Source organism: Chionomys nivalis, chromosome 14 (assembly GCF_950005125.1).
Source record: "Chionomys nivalis chromosome 14, mChiNiv1.1, whole genome shotgun sequence".
In the NCBI taxonomy this organism is placed as follows: Eukaryota; Metazoa; Chordata; class Mammalia; order Rodentia; family Cricetidae; genus Chionomys; species Chionomys nivalis.
The window spans coordinates 1,036,048-1,055,651 of NC_080099.1; the positions used below are offsets into that span (position 1 = coordinate 1,036,048).

General features: G+C 37.0%; 1 protein-coding gene across 1 annotated transcript in view; it reads right to left on the reverse strand.

Moving 5' to 3' along the window:
• Positions 1-19,604, reverse strand: part of Rttn (rotatin) — a 139,796-nt gene that overhangs the window by 31,534 nt on the left and 88,658 nt on the right. Inside the window, exons 33-37 of the mRNA XM_057789236.1 lie at positions 16,831-17,020; positions 14,608-14,699; positions 8,582-8,672; positions 2,400-2,589; positions 889-979 (exon numbers count right to left, since the gene is read on the reverse strand). Of these exons, the coding sequence (XP_057645219.1) occupies positions 889-979; positions 2,400-2,589; positions 8,582-8,672; positions 14,608-14,699; positions 16,831-17,020 (654 nt within the window). The remainder of the gene's footprint in view (positions 1-888; positions 980-2,399; positions 2,590-8,581; positions 8,673-14,607; positions 14,700-16,830; positions 17,021-19,604) is intronic.

Below are 19,604 nucleotides of genomic sequence, written 5' to 3' on the forward strand. Positions count from 1 at the left end.
GCTTTCTGTGTTCAAAGAGTGCAACACAAAAGACACTTCAGTTTCCACTTCTCACCCCTCACCCACACGAAACAAATGGCATGTTATATTTTGGTCTTTAAATAAAAATTCTAGCAGTAGCAACTATATTGGAAATTGTTAAACATATTTTACATAAAGAACCTAGACAAGAACCCGAAATTTAGTGAATAGCTGTGAATAAAAAATTAAAATTTATTTTTATCATAAAAATATGCTTTCAGTTCTTTGTTTTATTGAGAATAAGGTCTTGCTACAATAGCCCTGGCTATGCTTTGAACTCACAGTAGATCATACTGATCTCCAACTCACAGAGATCCACCTACCTCTGCCTCCCATGTGCTGGGAGGTTTAGCTGGATTGTAGTGATGCACGCCTTTAATCCCAGCACTCAAAAGGCAGAGGTAGGTAGATCTATTTGAGTTCGAGGCCAGCCTGGTCTATAGAGTGAGTGAGCCAGGACAACACAGAGAAACCCTGTCTTGTGAGGTGGCGGGAGGGGCAGGAAGCATGTTAGTCTAACAACTTCAACCTAGGTGAAAATAACAGATACCAGCGATAGCCTAAAATAATAGGAGTTAGTAGTCTATACCAGTGTCCCTTTATACAGTAGTGCTGAAAGAAACTTTACTAATCATTTATAATTCATTAATGATGGAGTTAGGAAAAGTGACCACTGTTCTTTTCTCCCCCAGTTTCTCTATTAAAGTTAAAATTTTAAGTAACCTTATTCAAAAACGATCCAGTATCACGCATATACTGAGAGATTCTCATCCTTTTCTTAAGGTTGGCTCTCCTTAGAACTTGCTGTTTGGCCCACAAGGCAAAGAAATCCATGATACAGAAGACAGGTTGATCCAAGGTACTTACCTGAGCTTGAGTATGTTCAACAGCAGATGATAAAGCCAGCGGGGTCTTGAGTTCCTGGACACACATCTCTATGACAGAGGCATCCACAGTACTGTCAAGGATAAGGAATACCCCATAGATAGATAGTTACTATGCTTCTTATTAAAGACAAAAACATCACAATGTGAAGCTTCAATATAAACCTGACTATAAATAAAAAGAAAGGACATTTACAAGTAAACAAAATATTTAAGGTTTCCCAAAGTATTTAAGAAAACAGGAAAATATTGTGCTAAATAAGTGTGAAAAACAGAAAATTCTACAAAGTGAAACAGCCATAGTCAGTATCAGTAGTCAATAAAGAACCAGACTAGAGGGACTCATCCATCATGCTGTCCTGTAAGCAGCCTGCAGAGGGTGAGCTCGACTGCTAACCGACGTGAGTGGGCCTAGCCCACTGTAGGAGGCACTAGCCCTATGCAAGTGGACCTGATGGTGTAAGGCACCAGGTGCCTGCTCAGCTTAGCTCAGCTTCTCTTAATAATGACGATAATGACGACCTGCAACTTCTAAACCCAATCATAAGCCCTTTTCTCCTCTGAGTTGCTTTTGATCAATGTTTCATCATAGCAACAGAAAACCTAGGACAGACACAAGAATTATTTTTTCAGTTGTTTCTTCACATCCCAGAAAAAGAGAAGGTAGCATGATTTAATAAAAAGAAGACAGACATTTCTAACAGCACTGCTCTAGAATAAAAGGAGAGAACTGAAGAGAAATGGACATATGCACGTGGATAAAGAAGGAGGACAAGCTGGGCTAGAGTAGCCGGATGTTAGGAGGGGAGAAGTCACACTCACTAAACGCAAGTATTTGGATACTGACTTTCCTCACACTCATCCCTTTCAGCAGAGGCCAGTTACAACCCTCTAGAGGATAAAGCATGCTCAATACTACAACACAGTGCAAGGAATGAACTAAAAAATTAGATAGGCCTGAACATAATAGCCAAGGCTGTGTCACTATAATAAAAACATCATCAGACACTCATTAATATTAGGAAAATAAAAAATTCAAGGAATCAAGTCACCATTTTCTTAAATTCCACCAGAATGCTTCTGATTAGTTTAGTTCCCCATAACAAAATACATCCAAATGAAATTCAGCAGTATTTTCAACCTGGGAACATAATTCTGATATGAGTGCTAGAGATAGAAATCTTCAAACTCCTTCACATCCAGTGAAAAATAGCCAAGGAGATTATACTACATCCCTTGTCTATGCTATAAGACTTAGAACCACTTCAATTTTTTTTAATTAAAAAAAAAAATCTTTTTGACCTAAGCAATCAAGTTAAGAAGCCAATACAAGTTTACTAATAGAACAGAGGGAGGGAATAACAACAGCAACTGTGAAGAAAACTGTAGCAAAACAAAAGCCTGGAACTTACTTGATATAAGGACAAAAGAGAATATACTGCCAAGCACACGCGGTCCCGTGTTTATTCATCTCTACTCCCATTTATCTCTTACCTACAAAGAAACTCTATGAGATGGGTTTGTTGAAAGGCATTTGCAGCATCCTTTGGAATAACTGCCAAGAGGTTGTCTAGAAGGCTGCAGATTGCCGACAGAAGAGATGGAGTAACAAACGTATACTGCTTGTGCAGGGGAGCAGAGAGCGAGGAGTCACAGGGTCGCACTGGTCTGGGTTCACACTGACCTGTTATTTAAAAAAAAGAAAAGCGTAAAAATTATTCAGTTTACCTGGTGGTTATTAATAAAATTTAACTCCTCATAACACAGGAGAGTTTGTAAAGACATAGAGGTGGATGACTGGTTAATTCTCATAACTGCATGGTAAAGTTTAACCTTGAGGCTAGGGAGACTACTTCTATTCCCAACCCCCAGCCCCTGAGTGTACATGTGCACACACAGAAGCACCCAACATGCAAGAGCCAAGGTTAGAATACAATCGTTCTCTCCCCGCCGAGATTCCAGGTACCAGAATGTTCCCAATTTCCAAATACTTTACAGGATCCATTTAACACCTTTAGTCATTTAATATTTCATTTACATACACCCACAGAAAAACCTCTTTCATTGTCCATGGTCTATCTGCTCATTTGCTCAGTCTTAAGTATATCTGAAGAAGTTTAAGAATGCTAATTGCTAAAGGTAACCTAGCATCATGACTTGAATGGTTGCCACAATTTTCTTTGCCACTAAGTCTGAGGGTAAAAGTCTATGAAAAGTGAGACCAACATGTTTGTATCCCACATTAGTTTCTCGTTTTGTCAGTTTAAGTTTCCTTTTCTTTCTCTTTGTAGCATACAAAACATAAAATACGGTTATTAAGCCTAACTAAGCTAAGAAGTATATGAAAGAGAGTGACTACATCTACTATAGAGTCCCTTTTACCTTGTACTTACCCTCATGAACTTCCTCCCTAACAAACCAGTCACACTGATAAACTTCCTGCCTAATTTTATTACAAATGAGGATATACATGTATTTTTTAATTTCCCTTTTATTATTTTATTGCTTGCAGGTACATGTTTGTTTGCTCTACGTCTATACTTGTGCACAGTATGCATGCCTGGTGTCTGCAGATGCCAGAGGAGGGCGCCAGAACCCATGGAACTCGAGTTACAGATGATCGTGAACTGCTACTTGGGTGCTGGAAATCAAATCCAGGTCCTCTGGAAGAGCAACCAGAACTCTTAAAACACTGAGCTGACTGTCAAAAAAGTAGAATTCTATAAATACTATATACTTTTATATATTTTTAGTGGTTTTTGTGTGATGTATGTGTGAGAATGCCCAAGTATACACATGTGAAGGTCAAAAACAAAATTGGGTGTTCCGCTTTATATGTTCATTCTCTCTCTTTCCCTCCCTGTCTCTCTCTCTTTCTCCCTCTCTCTCTCTGAACCTGAACTTCAACAATGTAACCAGACTGGCTGCCCCCTGAACCCCAGCTTACCCACCTGTTTCTGTCCTGGCACTGGCATGAAAAGCCAATGTCGCCACAGCCAATATTCTCAAGGGAGCGAGAGGACTGCACAGCAAGCACTTTGCCCACTGAACCATCTCCCTAACCCAGTGGATGCTTTTGTTACTTACCAATATTTGGGGAAGGAGAGACAACAATTTACTGTATACCAATTTTAAGATACCTCATTTTTAAAAAGCAGAATAGTTCATTACATGGATATTAATCTGAAGCCAGCCCCTGCTTATGGGAATCTAGGTATTTGATATATTTTCTAATTGCAAACAATATTTCATTAAATAATCATGTACATATGTATTTTAATACTTTTAGAAATTCCTATTTGTAAGATAAATAAATTTATAGATTCATGAGATATTGCCAAGTTCCCTCCAAAAATGTTATACTAATTGCATTCCCTCTTAAAATTTATGGAAGTGTTGTTTTCCATAGCCTGGCCAAGAGGATGCACAGCCAATTTAATTTAACAGCTAAGAAAGAGGGTCACAGTGTAGCATTAATTTGTACTTATCCAGTAATATGGAGTCCTCATATTTTTTGTATGTGTCTACCTCGTGTTTCTGTTCATTTTTATATGGAGTTAGTTCTCTTCCTTCTGAAAAACTGAGAATATTTTACATGCTTACAACATAGCCATGTTACAAATAGTTACGTTGGTTATGTCTCTTCACTTTATGGCAATTTCTGTCATAGAATTTATCTTTTTAACTATTATTATTATATGTAAAATGTGTCATTTTTTACTGATATTTGAAGAAGCAAAATTAGAAAGCTTTCTAGTACTTTTATAGGCAGTATTTGCAGAAACTCACTTTTCACTTTGAAACCCAGATAATTGTATATAAGAATGCTCTTGTGTCAAACGGCTAGCCAGTTTTCACCACTATTATCAAAAGACCCATGGCTCATCCAAAGATCTGAGTCACCACTTTAATCATCATGGATACATCCTCAGTTCTATTTGTCTTTCCACGGCTGATAGTAAAAACAGATTCAATTACAGTTCTCCCTATGTGATAACATCTCTGTAGCACTTGTCACCTTTTAGAACATTTTCCTGGCAACTTTTGTACACTCATTTTTGTTTTGTTTTAATTGTTAATAGAATCTTATTCACCACAAAGAAATGTGGTGGCATTTTGACTGAACAGTAATTTATATATTACCTTATAGAGAATTGACACTTGATAACTTTTTGATGTCAAGTTATCCTATCTAATCTAATATAATAGATTTTTTTTTATATTTGTTCACATCTATTTTCATAGGTTTGGAGAATATTTTAAAGTTTTTCTTCTATAAATGATGCAGCGGCTGGTTAGATGGCTCAGCAGGTATAGGCAGCTGCTGCCAAGCCTAAGAACCTAAATTCAATCCCTTAAATTCACAAGGTGGAGGAGAGACCCTACTCCTGCAAGCTGTCCTCTGACTTCCACATGCACAGTGTGGTACTCTTGTGTAACCCCCCCCCCCCACATACACACACTCAATAATTAAGATACATAAAAATCTGAATATATTTTGTTACTGCGCAGCGCGCCCCCATGTCTGCGCTCAGTGCGCTACAACCCAGTTTGCCAGCTTTGGGCAAGGGGCTGGAGGTTGAGAATACAGACGCAGAGACAGACCGACACACAGACCTTCAAACACTGGCACCAAAAGCCCCAAGAATGCCCCTTTCTTGTGTTCAGGGGCAAATTATATAGAGATAGCCACGCCCCAGCCAAACCCACCAGAAACCACTCTCCTGCCATCAGGAACTCCTGAAGGTCTCATGCTCAGAGCAGCTGTAAGCACTCAGATCAGGGGAAAACAAGTTGTTTACAAGAAATTCAGGATCTCGGGTCTCACTGCTCCCAATTTTGTAATTTTTGATTGTCTGCTCCTGCATCTTTACCTCCTGCTACACTGTTACACTACAGGTGGCCTTGTCTACACTGTACTCATTGTTCATAGGCATATATAAAGTCTATTAATTTCTGTGTATTTTTGTTGTTTTAGTGAATTTTTTGTATTTATCATTAACTGCTTAAATACTTGTAAGCATACAAGATAGATGTTCAATTAAGTATTTTCTATTATTAAGCCCTTTTATTTACTAACATAAATTACTGGAAACCAAGGTGGAACCCTGTTCATGAAATTATTGGAACAAATATTGTAATACAAATTCAATGAAGCAAACATTTTTCTAAGGATATTTTTGATGTGGGATTCCCCTCTGTATGCTTTGAATATCATTGGTTAACAAAGGAACTCCTTTGGGCCTATAGCAGAGCTATAGGGGAACAGAGCTAGGTGGGGAAACTAAACTGAATGCTGGGAGAAAGGAGGTGGAGTCAGAGAGAAGCCATGGAGCCTCTGCCAGAGATAGATATGTTGAAACTTTGCTGGTAGGCCAAAACCTGGTGGTAATGCACAGATTAATGGAGATGGGTTAGTAAGATGTAAGAGTTAGCCAGAAATATGCTTAAGCTATTGGCCAAACAGTATTGCAAATAATATAGTTTCTGTGTGATATTTCGGGGCTGAGCATCCCAGGAACCTACAACAGGACTGCTGCAACATATTTTATATACATCAGTATTCACATTTAACTCCTTTTCAGAAAAGTATTATTTCATTCAGGTCAGAAATTTAATGCTACCAAATGAGGTCAACACATTCTCTAGAATTAAAAGATCAGTTGCAAACTTCAATGTAAATACAACTTAAAGCAGAGATGGTTGTGTCCCAAATACAAAGAATGAAAAACACTGGCATTTGTAAAAATAACATTGCAGGGGGTTGAGGATTTAGTTTGTGCCTAGTATGAAAATGGTCCTGGGTTTTACATCCAGCTTCAAGTAAAGTAAAAATATACTATACGTTGCTTATGTGAATTTCTAGAACATAAAGACCCAGAGATCTGTTTCAAGTGACAGTCTTACAGAATGTATCTCAACTACAGCCTCTTCACTTTAGTCACCCATCATTAAGCTTTTCCAAAAAGAGGGTAAAAAAAAAAAAAATAGAATGAATATTCAGTAATTATTGACTCAAGTACTCAACACTGCTCAACTGGTAAGGAGTCATATGGCGATCAGAAGTTATTCTAAACATGTCCCTACACAATGAACAGTTTCTTTAAACGATTTATATCTTCAAATATGTAAATGTGGGGGTTCACCTGAGTGCAGGTGCCCTGTGGGAGCTGGAATTGCAGGTAGCAATAAGCAGCTCCACGTACAAGTTGGGAGCCTAACTTGGTCCCTCTACAGACCAGTAAGTCACACTCTTGTCTGCTGAGCCACAACTCTAGCGGATCAGACTTTCCTTTGTTACTTCACCACCTTTGTTTTGTTAGCTTCTGTTTTGTTTTATTTTGTTTTTTGGATTTTCAAGACAGGGTTTCTCTGTGGCTTTGGGGCCTGTCCTGGAACTTGATTTGTAGAGCAGGCTGGCTTCAAACGCACAGAGATTCGCCTCTCTCTGCCTCTGGAGTGCTGTCCCACCTTACTTCTGATTATTTATTCTAGATTACCCTAAATTGTCTGTAATTTGTTTAATTAGTAGTTTGTTCTCCAAATATTTAGTTTAAAAATTGTCTGGACTTTTCCCTCTTTTCCTTTCTCCCTTCTCTATCCACCTCTCTTTCTATCTCCTAATAAAGTCGAATATCTTCCTAAAAGAAAATGATAACTTGAGTGGGCTCAGGCAATAAATCAATAGGTAAAGTACTTGCTAAGAACCATGGGACCTTGAGTTCAGATGCTCGTGACCCCTGAAAATGCTGTGTATGGTAGCAAACATCCGCAACCCCAGTGATGAGCGGACAGAGGCAGGCAGATCACAGGCCCTGTAGTGAGCTTGAAACTAAGGAAGAAACTCTGTCTCAAAACACAGGAGGGAAGACTTGGGTACACAATCCCACCTACAGCCTGAGAGCAAAGGGCAATTGTTAGCTGCTGATAGAGAGATAGTTTTCTCTAAGAATGTAGCCACTGTTAAATTGACCGTGCTCTAGTAGAAGAAAAAAATCCAAAAATATTTGAAAAGCACATTTTGTCTTGAAAAGTTTCATGACACTGGGGAAGCAGAGGTAGACAGATAGATCTCTGAGTTCAAGACCAGACTGGTCTATAAAGGAAGAACTTTAAGATAGTCTGGCTATACAATCAGATCTTGTCTCAAAAATGGCAATAGAGAAGAGAGGGTAGGTCTGGGAAGAGTTGGGAGAATGGGGGTGGATATGCTCAAGACATACAAAACTCAAAATTCTCCAAGAACCAATAAAGAAAATATAAGCAAAGGCCTTCTGGCACAGGTGGAGCATTCAGAGAACACTCTGTGTGGATGATTCTCGGACGATGGAAAGAACTATTTGGCTATCTCCAAAGAAAGAGAGGAAATTCTGCTCAAAGCTCTTCAAAAGCAAAAATGAAAGATGCTCAAAAAACTTAACCTATGGAGCTCAAGTGGACATGGTACAAGGAAATGCACAGCAAGTATAGGACATCCAGGAGAACAGCACCTGTCCAGGTTAAGGGAGCTTACAGGTTTCCCATGAAAAATTCATGAGGTCACACGGCTCACAGTTTCACCCTCAAATAATGATGCACTACAAGTTCCAAGTTCACATGTATTAAATTTTCTATTCCTAATAGATTCCTAATGTTAACCTCTGGCCTACACACACACACACACACACACACAATACCTGGAGTCACAAACTGGTCAAGTGCAGTTTCAGATGGAAGTGCTGACGGCAGCAGTGGCTGGGTCTCAGCACTGCCCACTGAGGCCGCCACCTGTGAAGCAGACAGGGTGATTTACTCATTAGTACTGAAGCATGGAAAATAAAACAAACAGTAGATATGAAAAATATCCTTCCGGAAGCAAGTTTACAATGAATTTTATCAGTTACCATAACTACAGAACACTTTTAATCCTGAGTTATGGCTAGTTTTCTGATAAGGCATTTTCTATGGCCCTTTTTAGCAACTGTTACAATATCCATAAATCAGTAACACAAAAGAACCAAATTTGATTTGAAGCCCAATTAAAATTTTAAGTTTCTGATATAAATAATTTATGGTTCTTACTTGCCTAAATGTTTACACTTATTTACACTTCTTTACCTCAAATTTACTGTTTTTGAGATTCTTAATTCTTTGCTTTAGACTTGTTATGTAAATCAGTGTTTGGCCTCCATATACGATCCCTCGAAAATGAAGTAAACTGAACTAGAATCCTCTGTAAGAACAAGAGCTTTTAACTGTTGAGACATTTCTCTAGCTGTTATTTTCTTTTATTTATAATAGAATGGTTTGCTTTTGATGTTTCAAATTGTACACTTAAGTTTTAATAACATCTATAAAAATCAGTGTAAATGCTGAAGAGACAGATGACTCAGAATTTAAAAGCACTTGCTGTTCTTCCAGCAAACCTACGTCTAATCCCTAGTACCCACACCACCCACAACCATGTATAACTCCATTTCCAGGAGACTTAATATCCTATTACAGCCTCTGCAGATACCAGGTACACATGGTAAACAGAAATACAAACAGATAAATAAACAAACACACCATACACATAAAATAAAGTTTAGGAAAACCTTGCAGGTCTCGAATTAAAAAAAAAAACACAACAAAGTATTAAAACATTTTTCTCTATCTTGCCTCATATCAGAAAAGAACTTAAAGAGCTTGGCAAAATGCTGACACTGTGTTTCAGAAAACAACATTTTTATAACATTAAGCCTAATAGAAATGCTGTAGAAAGCAAGCACAAATTCACCTAGAGGTCTATAGATGAGGCCACAGCTCTCTAAAATTGAATGCACTCAGTCTACTGTGTTTGGAACTTCTTAGGTGAAAAATACCTGTCTTGGGAGGGAGGGAAGATACCTCTTTTTCTTCCCATTTTTTTCCCTCTGTGAAAAGGCACAAAGGGTACATACCTGGGGAGCCCCCATGTTAGTGTATACATATGACATAGGGCATCCAGAGAACTGATAAATAAGCATTACTTATGACATAGAGACCACCAGGTCACATCTATATAATCCCTGTGTTTACTCCTAAGCATATTGTACCTTTGATTTACAGTGATAACATGAAAGCAAATACTAAGATTACTTTCATTTGTAGTTTCTGGTAGAATCTCAGTTGAGAATTGACAGTATAAACCCTTTCCAATAGGCGAAAATCCTCACACACATCTGTAGAGGAAGGAAACTAGCTGTCTGTGTTTGAGAGAGTATGCTTCCTTTTCCAGACTTTTCACAACACAAGTGAACCCCTCAGCTAGACTGAGACTTCTGTCCACCCCCATGTGGAGGTGGTGGAAGAAGACTTACTTAGAGTACACAGCATACTTAGTCATCCTTCCTTCTTCCTAGTATAATCCTCATTCTCACTTCTTCCCACTGTAAGCAGGAAACCTAAGTAGGAGGCATAGGCCTATCCTCTTCCAATAGTAATCGCACTTAATTCATCCGTAATTTCCTTGGTTCATTAAAACTGCCCCAATGCAAAACTACAAGGCATGTCTAGTCAATGGACTACATGCATTCCAGAATAGTTGGGGAGGAGAAGTGGAGTGGGGATAGGGGGAGGGGAGCGGGGGGGAGGGGGCAATATGTGGGAGGAGGGGGAGGGAAATGGGAAACGGGGAGCAGTTGGAAATTTTAATTAAAAAAAGAATAAAATAAAAAAAAAAAAGAAAGAAAATGTTCCTGTAACTTGATTATACAGCTCTTAGGCATGAATTCCATAGATGACATCATGTCACAATGTCAAAAGTCTGGATGCACCTAGCAGGCTTTTCTTGGACTTTCTCATCTTTTGTAATACACTCTGAGATCTTCAATTGATGAATTGGTGTTCCTAAACAAGACAAACTGAGTCTTCTTTGAGTTGACGAAATATATGATTATCACCTTATCATTTGGCTAAAGTTATAGAAGCCAATAAAAGATATAGAAAACCGACATATTATATTACTGTGGCCCATGATAACAACGCTTATGAAATACACCCCATTTCCCCATTTGTACTTTCCTTCTAACTGAAAAAACACTTAGTTCTTGCATGACCTGTAAATACTTGAGATTTATTGAAAACAAGGATATTATTCGTCTTATCCTTTTTTACTGAAGTCATGCCACTGAAGTCACAGAGATGCCAACAGAGATAGTTAGGCAGAAATATTTCTTCTAAGAAGCCTCTTGATTCATCCCTACATATACTACTATGTGTATAGAACAAATCTTAATTCTCAAACAAGGGTCAGTAATATTTACCTGGTATCAGTTGTGATATTACAAGCCATTTCACTACGCAGAATAAAATGTCTTCACATTTTTATCTTTGTAAAGGCATATCTTAGTACTTTCACACCCAAAAGCGACTCAGCTTTGATTAAACTGTTTTTGATAATCAAACTTCAGCCTTTAACTTCAGCCTTTAACATCAAAAACCTGAGCTTTATGATCTTAGCCAATTTTAACTCTTTTGAGTACTGAACATATGTGTACAGAAGTGTTGGAAGAAAGGAAAATGGCTATTTCATATACAAATAATTATTTAATCACTCTTACAGTGTAACCTCACTGCATGTTGACTACATAACACACCAAAGATATTTGGCTTTTGAAGCAGAGTATTACATTGTGGACAACAACAGAGCTGTTGTATCTGTATCTGAATGGCTTCTATCGGTTTGGGTACCAGGGTCTCACTCTATCCCTCATTTCTTCTTTTGTAACAAAGTGCCAACAAGAATTGTTCAGTTTTTTTCTCTCTTCAAAGACAATTATTATTCATAAATTAAACTTTCCAAATATTTAAACTAAAAATCAATCTTATTTAAATTTGTGTTCCACATAAGAAAAAAAAATTAAAGAAAAGGAATCACATTTTCTGTATCATTTATTCTGAGAAAAGATAAAACAAATTTAAAGCAATAGCAAAACAAATCATAGTCATAAAGTTATGTTGTATTTGGGGTTTTCTGTGTATGAATGTCTCATTTTTAACTTTTTGAGGGAAAAGGGATGGTTCTGGGAGGAAAGGTATGCTACATCCATGACCCAGGTGGATGGAGACTACAATTGGGAACTATTTACTAGAGCAGTGCCTCAATGAACCCACAACACTGCCTAGCTACCCACACTGTAGGCAATATACAGGCCCCAACCCTTACAAAGCTTAAAAAAAGACTGAACTACTGCTGATTAGATATCATTGCTAAGTCCCTAACGTGGCCCTGACAACATAGAGTAGACAAGTCTAGTGCTCAGGATCCAAATCAAAGAGGATTCTCTGCTTGGAAAAGACAAAATGGAAAAGCCAACCAATAAACAGATCTTAACTTTTCTCACTTCTGGGAGATGAACAAATACAGGCACAAACAGCCAAATAAGTTCAGTAGGATATATATTACCTCACCTTGTTTCCTCAATTCATAATTCCTACATTCTAGAAAAAGGCTAGTCAAGTTTAGATATAAGAGAAAGAAAGCATCAGGTGATCTAAGTGCAATTGCCATTGCACACAGTAATAATGACCAGCAAATAAATTCTTCAGATTTGTCTCTTTGGGACAAAGATACACATCACATTAGCATGATAAGAAAAACAATTAGTACATTTATGGACATTAGAATGAATCAAAAAATAATAATTCCAATACGTCAGTTTGTAATCTACTGTCTACAAAAATGAAATAATAACAATAAAGTGAAAATGGCTCTGCAAACACCCTAATGAAAATACTAATCTTTTGAAAAAAAAAATGATTTACGTAGGACTATATATTTAAAATAATTTATAGTAGAAAAGGTATAAATATGTATTAGTAGGTAAAATGTAAAAGTTGGAAGACAGACTGCAAAATGACACCATCTAAGAAAGGCACAGTTATTGTGATCAGCAACTAACAGCAGCTACAGATGCTCGCCTGGGGTCAGCATGAGAGTGGGACCAACAGTCAGGGTGGATGAAGGTAGCACTTGGGGAGCCCCAACCTTCGCTACTCAATCAAATGCTACTTATAGATGTAGGAAGATGCAAGCCACTGCCTTCAGTTATATGCCCACTGGTGATCCTGTAAACTTTAATGGATAGTTCTTTTAACTTGTAATAATGTTGATATAAACCAAAAAAGTAAACTTCATTTTTCTTTCTGTATCAAGGTCTTCTTACATATGACAAATATAGTAAGTTGAATAAAACAAAATAGTTAACACAGAAAAATTATTATTTATTGATTAGCACTGATAAACAATGAATGAAAGAGCTTAAGGTAGATCTTATGGGTTGCCTGTCTAATTTCCTCCTAATGCAACCTAGTGCACCCGAACCATCCTCTGTAACTATCTTTTGTTCTCTAGATACCATGACGTAAACATCTCTGCTCCCACACGTTTCCCTTCATGACCTTCTGCCCACTAAGGACAGGCCTAGGAACAACAAAGCCAAGTAACCATGTGCCTGAATCCCTGAAACTGTTAACTTCAATATAGCTTTCATGCCTGAGATAGATTTTTCTTAAGCATCTAGTCACGGTGACTAATAGTTTATTAGCATAGCTATTTCATAGTCTTGTAAAAACTGGATCACTTGAGAAAACTTACTTTTAAGCATGTATTGATGGTGTTCTTCTGTGATTTTTCTGTGAACCAATTAATAAAACTCATTTTGGCATTTGATCATATCATTTCTCTTGCTGACTATAGGTACATACTATCTTTACATATAAGCTTGGAAAGTATGACATCTAGTGGGAACAGGGTAATTATGCTACATCTCCACAAAGAAGTCTAGCTTAGCACTAAATACAAGCTCTCTCTTTTGAATCTAATAAAAACAGGGGAAAAGGAAAGGGGACAATATAGGAGGTTAAGTTTATCAATGTCTATATAGTTATGTTATCACAAATACATATTATTTATTTAAACTTCTTAAATAAAAGATACCAAATCTTTGCTTCTCTAATAGATTCTACAACACAGTTATTATCAACAAATACTTGAAAAATTGATGTTTTTTAATTAAGAAGACATGCTTTTTGTATAAAAATCATTTTGGATAAAATTAAAGACCAGCATCTGTTATTAGGAAGAAAGCCACATACACAAGAATGAAGATATCCAAGAACACACAAATTTTACATATTTTAGATATTTAAGAAAAGTTTCTCATATAAGTATTTAGAGATGTGTTTGAATTATCAGTACTACATTGAAATTATCTTAACAGGTTAGCTTTCTCATTCTGCCTTGCCTTTATTAAAAACTCTGGATAACTAATGAATTTTTAATTATATAGAACATGTTTCATCTATTATTAATGAAAACATTTTGGACACCATTCTCTCTTGATTCTATCAGAAAAGGTAGGAAAGAGGAGTTGATGACTCTCAACTGAAAGAAGCTAGGCGATCCCTAGTTGAAATTCCAACCCTGTCTCTTACAGTACAATTTATCACAATTACTTAACTTCAGAATAATACACTTAGGTGGGAAAGCACAAGGGTGTCTACCACACATGGCTCGTTGAACACATAACAAACTATTTTATGTAAATGCAGAGCAGGAATCTTCTCAGAATACACGTTTTAAGAGCCACAGTGGTTATATTCATAACCTTAAGCTTATATACAATATTTTATCACTACTATCCAAATTCAAACTTATTCAGAGACTCAAACTGAAACATTTCTGTGTCCTCTCAATTACCATTGTTTCTGAGGTGGAAAGAGAGCTTGGCTCATGATCCTGAATGGATGTCCCTGAGGGAGCCCTCCAAAACTTGAATGAGTCATCTAAACCTGTGATGAAAGAGAACAGTTAACATGACATTTCCCAGGTTCACCAGTAACTAACAGAATACATACTTCTTAAGGAAACCAACAAAACTAAAGAATGATGATTTTAACTGTGTTCATTGTGAAGTTCTTGTTGCAATTCTTCCACAGAGCCTGTCCTAGGAATTCTAACACCACACAGCAGAGTAAAACCATGAATGTACATTTCTAACAAACACCTAAAATACATCAATACAGATTAGCTCAAGAGCCATGTTAGGAGTAATGGTGATTCATAAAATAAAAATAACTGAGCAAGTTACTTTTCTTTCTTTTTTTATAAGTTTTTAAAAAGATTTATTTATTTATTTATTTATTTATTATATACACAATATTCTGCCTCCATGTATCCCTGTGGGCCAGAAGAGGACACATGATCTCGTTCCAGATGGTTGTGAGCCACCATGTGATTGCTAGGAATTGAACTCAGGACCTCTGGAAGAGCAGCCAGTGCTCTTATCCTCTGAGCCATCTCACCAGCCTCGTAAGTTACCTTTCTAATAGTGATAGTCATTTATAAAGTTCAAGTGCTTCATTAAATGATACTTTCACTTCCTCTAAGAAAGGAATAGAAATATAAATTTATAATTTAAGTAATAAAATATTAATTATAAAAAATCAATGGAATTTCATGATTTCAGTTTATATATAACAAAAATACATTTGCATACAGACATAAACAGATTTATGTCTAAGTTCATCACATATATACTAATTATACAGTGAATAAATTCATATATTTGATGGCTTTTGTATTTTTATTGAAAATTATAAAAGGAGACTGTAATTTCATTCCCAGGCTGCCCAGACCAAAATAATCACACAAAAGCTATATTAATTACAACACTGTTTGGCCAATAGCTTAGGTTTCTTATTAAGTAACTCTTACATCTTAAATAACCATTTCTATTTATCTATAGCCACAAGACTGTGGACTACCAGTAAGGTTCTAGCGTGTTCTTTTCCTTCAGCAGCTACATGGTGTCTCCCTGACTCTACCTACTCTCTCTATATTTCTTTCAGTTTTGGCTCTATTCTGCCCCGCCACAGGTCAAAGCAGCTTTATTCAATAATCAATAAAAGCAATACGTATACAGAAGGACATTCCACATTAGAAACTTTTCGGTGTTAATATTCTAAAACATTAATTTCAAAATAAAAGCAACTTAGGTTAAAAAAATATTCATTTTTATGAGATCTAATTAGTATTTATGTATTATATAATACTTGGAAAGTCCAAAAACATCTACCAAGAGAAGTAAAACTGCTTTAGCAAAAATCCTGATAAATTTATGACATATCAAAAGTAGATTTTTTAAAGACCTTTACCAAACCAGTTAGAAGATTTAGTTAGAAAAGATCTTATTCATAAGAAAGATTGGAGGAAAAAAAAAAAAACTGTAGAGTTCCAAGAAATGTTCCAAAAAAGTTTGAGATTTTACTAGAGAAAAAAAAGCTATAAAAGTTCGCTGAGAGGCATAAAATAACTTAAAAAACATTAATTAGGTGTCAAACATGGCTGCCATGAAGAATTTATAACACAGAATAATGTTCGGCCAATGTTTGGAGAAACAGAGACTAAAACTGCACATAAAACACATAAGATAAACATTACACAGTGGAAAATGGTAAGAGATAAAACATAAGGATAGTCTCTGGATTGCAGGACTGGAGAAAATTTTTTCCTGTGCACTTTTTATTACTTTCCAAATGTTCTTTAATGAGCACATGTGTTTTAATGTCATTTCTGCATGTGTAAGAGGTGTGCATGTCTTGTATATACTTGAGTGAGGAGGTCAGAGGTTGACGCCACATGTCTTCTACAATTGCCTTCACACTTTACATATTAAGGTAGGTCTCTTACAGGAACACAGAGTTTGTCGGTCTGACCGTTCTAGCTAGTCAGCTTGCTCAAGGGATTCCAGACCGCTGTGCATACCTTGCAGGTCTTTTGGTGTTGAGGATCCAAATCCCAGTCCTCTCACTTGGGTTTTTTTTTTTTAAACACTTAATCATCTACCTGGCTCCTCAACCTCATTTAAAAGAAGTTATACTTTGTAAGAACAAATAATAATAATAAAGGTATTATACTTACCATTTAAATCACTGCATTCCGAAGTTTCAGTAAAAGCAGGAAAACTTAAATCAAACATATATCTTCCTACATAAAAATGTTTCACCATCTGAATCAAATGTTCATAGAAATGGCAATGATATAACAGGGCCTGAAGGGCAGGTTTTCCTACGAGTGACAGGCCAGAATCCTCATCGTGGACACAGGGGCCCTGTAGGGAAGACAGAGAAAAGGCACTGATTTTTTTTTTTTTTTTTTTTTTTTTTGGTTTTTCGAGACAGGGTTTCTCTGTGGCTTTGGAGCCTGTCCTGGAACTAGCTCTTGTAGACCAGGCTGGTCTCGAACTCACAGAGATCCGCCTGCCTCTGCCTCCCAAGTGCTGGGATTAAAGGCGTGTGCCACCACCACCCGGCTAAGGCACTGATTTAAGAAACCATTTCTTCAAAAAGATCTACTGCATCTCAGTAAGGCAAAGGTGTCCCAGACCTTACCAAAGTGCTTCTAGTTGTGGCTGCTTAGACTAGAATGGAAAGTATTTCACTTTGCTGGCCCCTGGCAGAAGGTTGAACAACTCTATCTCCTATAGGGTCAATTCATTAAAATGCTGATTATTCTCAACTAAGCAATTACACACTTGAGCACAAACACAATACTATCTTTAAGCCTACACACAATAGTAAAACAATTATTATAAATACCTGAAATAATGTGGTCTATATAACGGTATTTAAAAAATGTTCTACTTAATGAATCAGAAAAAATAAACACCATAAATATTGACATCTCAGTTTGGAGCAACGGTCTGAGCTCTTAAGGTCCAAATGAGGAGCAGAAGGAGGGAGAACATGAGCAAGGAAACCAGGACCACGAGGGATGCACCCACCCACTATGACAGTGGAACTGATTTATTGTGAGCCCACCAAGGCCAGCTGGTCTGGGTCTGAATAAGCATGGGTTCAAACTGGACTCTCTGAGCATGGCGGACAATGAAGGCTGATGAGAAGCCAAGGACAATCCTAATACATGAACTGGCTTTGTGGGTGCTTAGCCTGTTTAGACGCTCACCTTCCTGGACATAGATAGAAGACCTTCGTCTTCCCGCAGGGCAGAGAATTTGGACTGCTCTTCAGTATCGAGAGGGACGGGGAATGGTGTGGGGGGAGGAGAAGAGGAGTGGGGATAGGGGGAGGGGACTGGGGGGAGGGGGCAATATTTGGGAGGAGGGGAGGGAAATGGGAAACGGGGAGAAGGTGGAAATTTTAATTAAAAAAGAATAAAAAAAAAAAAGAAAGAAATTAAAAAGTCCTAGAAACAAGTGTAGATTATAGCCCTGCCCATCAGAGGCTCTGGGGTATGCCCAACATAGTCCAAGGAGGAAAGTTACAGCTATAAGTGCTCACAGTAAAATCTATTCAGGCTTTCAAATAATAATCTATTATACAACTTAAAGCTCAAGAAAATAAGAAGCTAAACCTAGTACAAAGCAAGAAATAATAGAACTTGAGGTGGATAATAATGAAATAGAAAATAAAATAATATGTAGAATAATCAAAGAATTGACTGAGAAACTAAGCAAAATTGACAAACTCACAATCAAAGTATAGAAAGAAGAGAGATTATCCAAATTAATAAAATTAGAAATGAAAAGGGGAAACATAACAAAGCACATTCTCTGCAGCCAGTATTAGCCAAATACCAAAACTGGATAAATGCATAACAGCAGTGGAGTAGGTAAATGATAACAAATAGGTCTAAACCCACCACAGCGCAGCCCACTGTGCTCTATGTTAAAATAAAAATTAGTTTAAACTGAGACTAACACTTGTCAGAAAAGAGTCGTAAGTGCAGAGAGGAAGGACAGTTGGGAGAGGATGTGACTGAATAAACAAACTGCAGGTATGAAGATGGCTGAAGTAGGCGATTGTGTGTTTCAGGTCTTACTGTGCTGCACACAAACACTGTCTCCAGCACCAGTGTATTTGGGAGGAGAAAGGGGGGCAGTGAATGGAAGGGGTAGGAAAGAGGAGAGGTAGTGAGAAATTACTCGTTTTAATTAAAATTAACAAATAAATTCTGTTTATTTTGAAAAATAAAAAAAAAAAAGAAGCAGGTAAAACAGAACAAGAGAATGGCCATGCTTACGCATCGAGGCTAGTGACAAGAATGTGGTTCCTTATTTATTATAAATTATTTTGTCAATGAAATCAAGGGCCTATCCATGCTAGACGAGTAACTACCACTACTGCCCCTATGTAGTCCTTTAAGGCATGACTTTACTAAACTACCCTTGGTGAGATATTTGTCAAAAATATTGAATCTTAACTGCCACCACTACAAGGAGTTTTCAGCAGTTATAGTATGCTTAAATGTACACAACATAATAAAGAGACATGCAGCAATTACATCAAAAGGCAATTCCTTTGTCACTCAGAGAAAAATTATCAACCTAGATGAAAACTGTGGTTTTGTTAAGGCAGGCTAACGAGTGTGGCTCAGCAATAAAGCACGCACCTGCCATACAGGAAGCCCTGCATTTGGGACTAAAAGCAAACAAACACAAACCTAACAACTCTCAAGGGTTAACTCTAACTTCACTCTGGCTACTTAACAAAACTGAATCAATAAAACAAAAACCCTAAAATAACATAAAACTATTGTTCTGTATTTCCTAGTGATGATTAATTTTACCTTGCAATATACTAATCATGTAAAATTATTTAATTCATTTTATGAATTATGTCTATGTAATTGCCTCCTCTATCACAGAGTCCTAAATTCATAAATATTTACTGAGA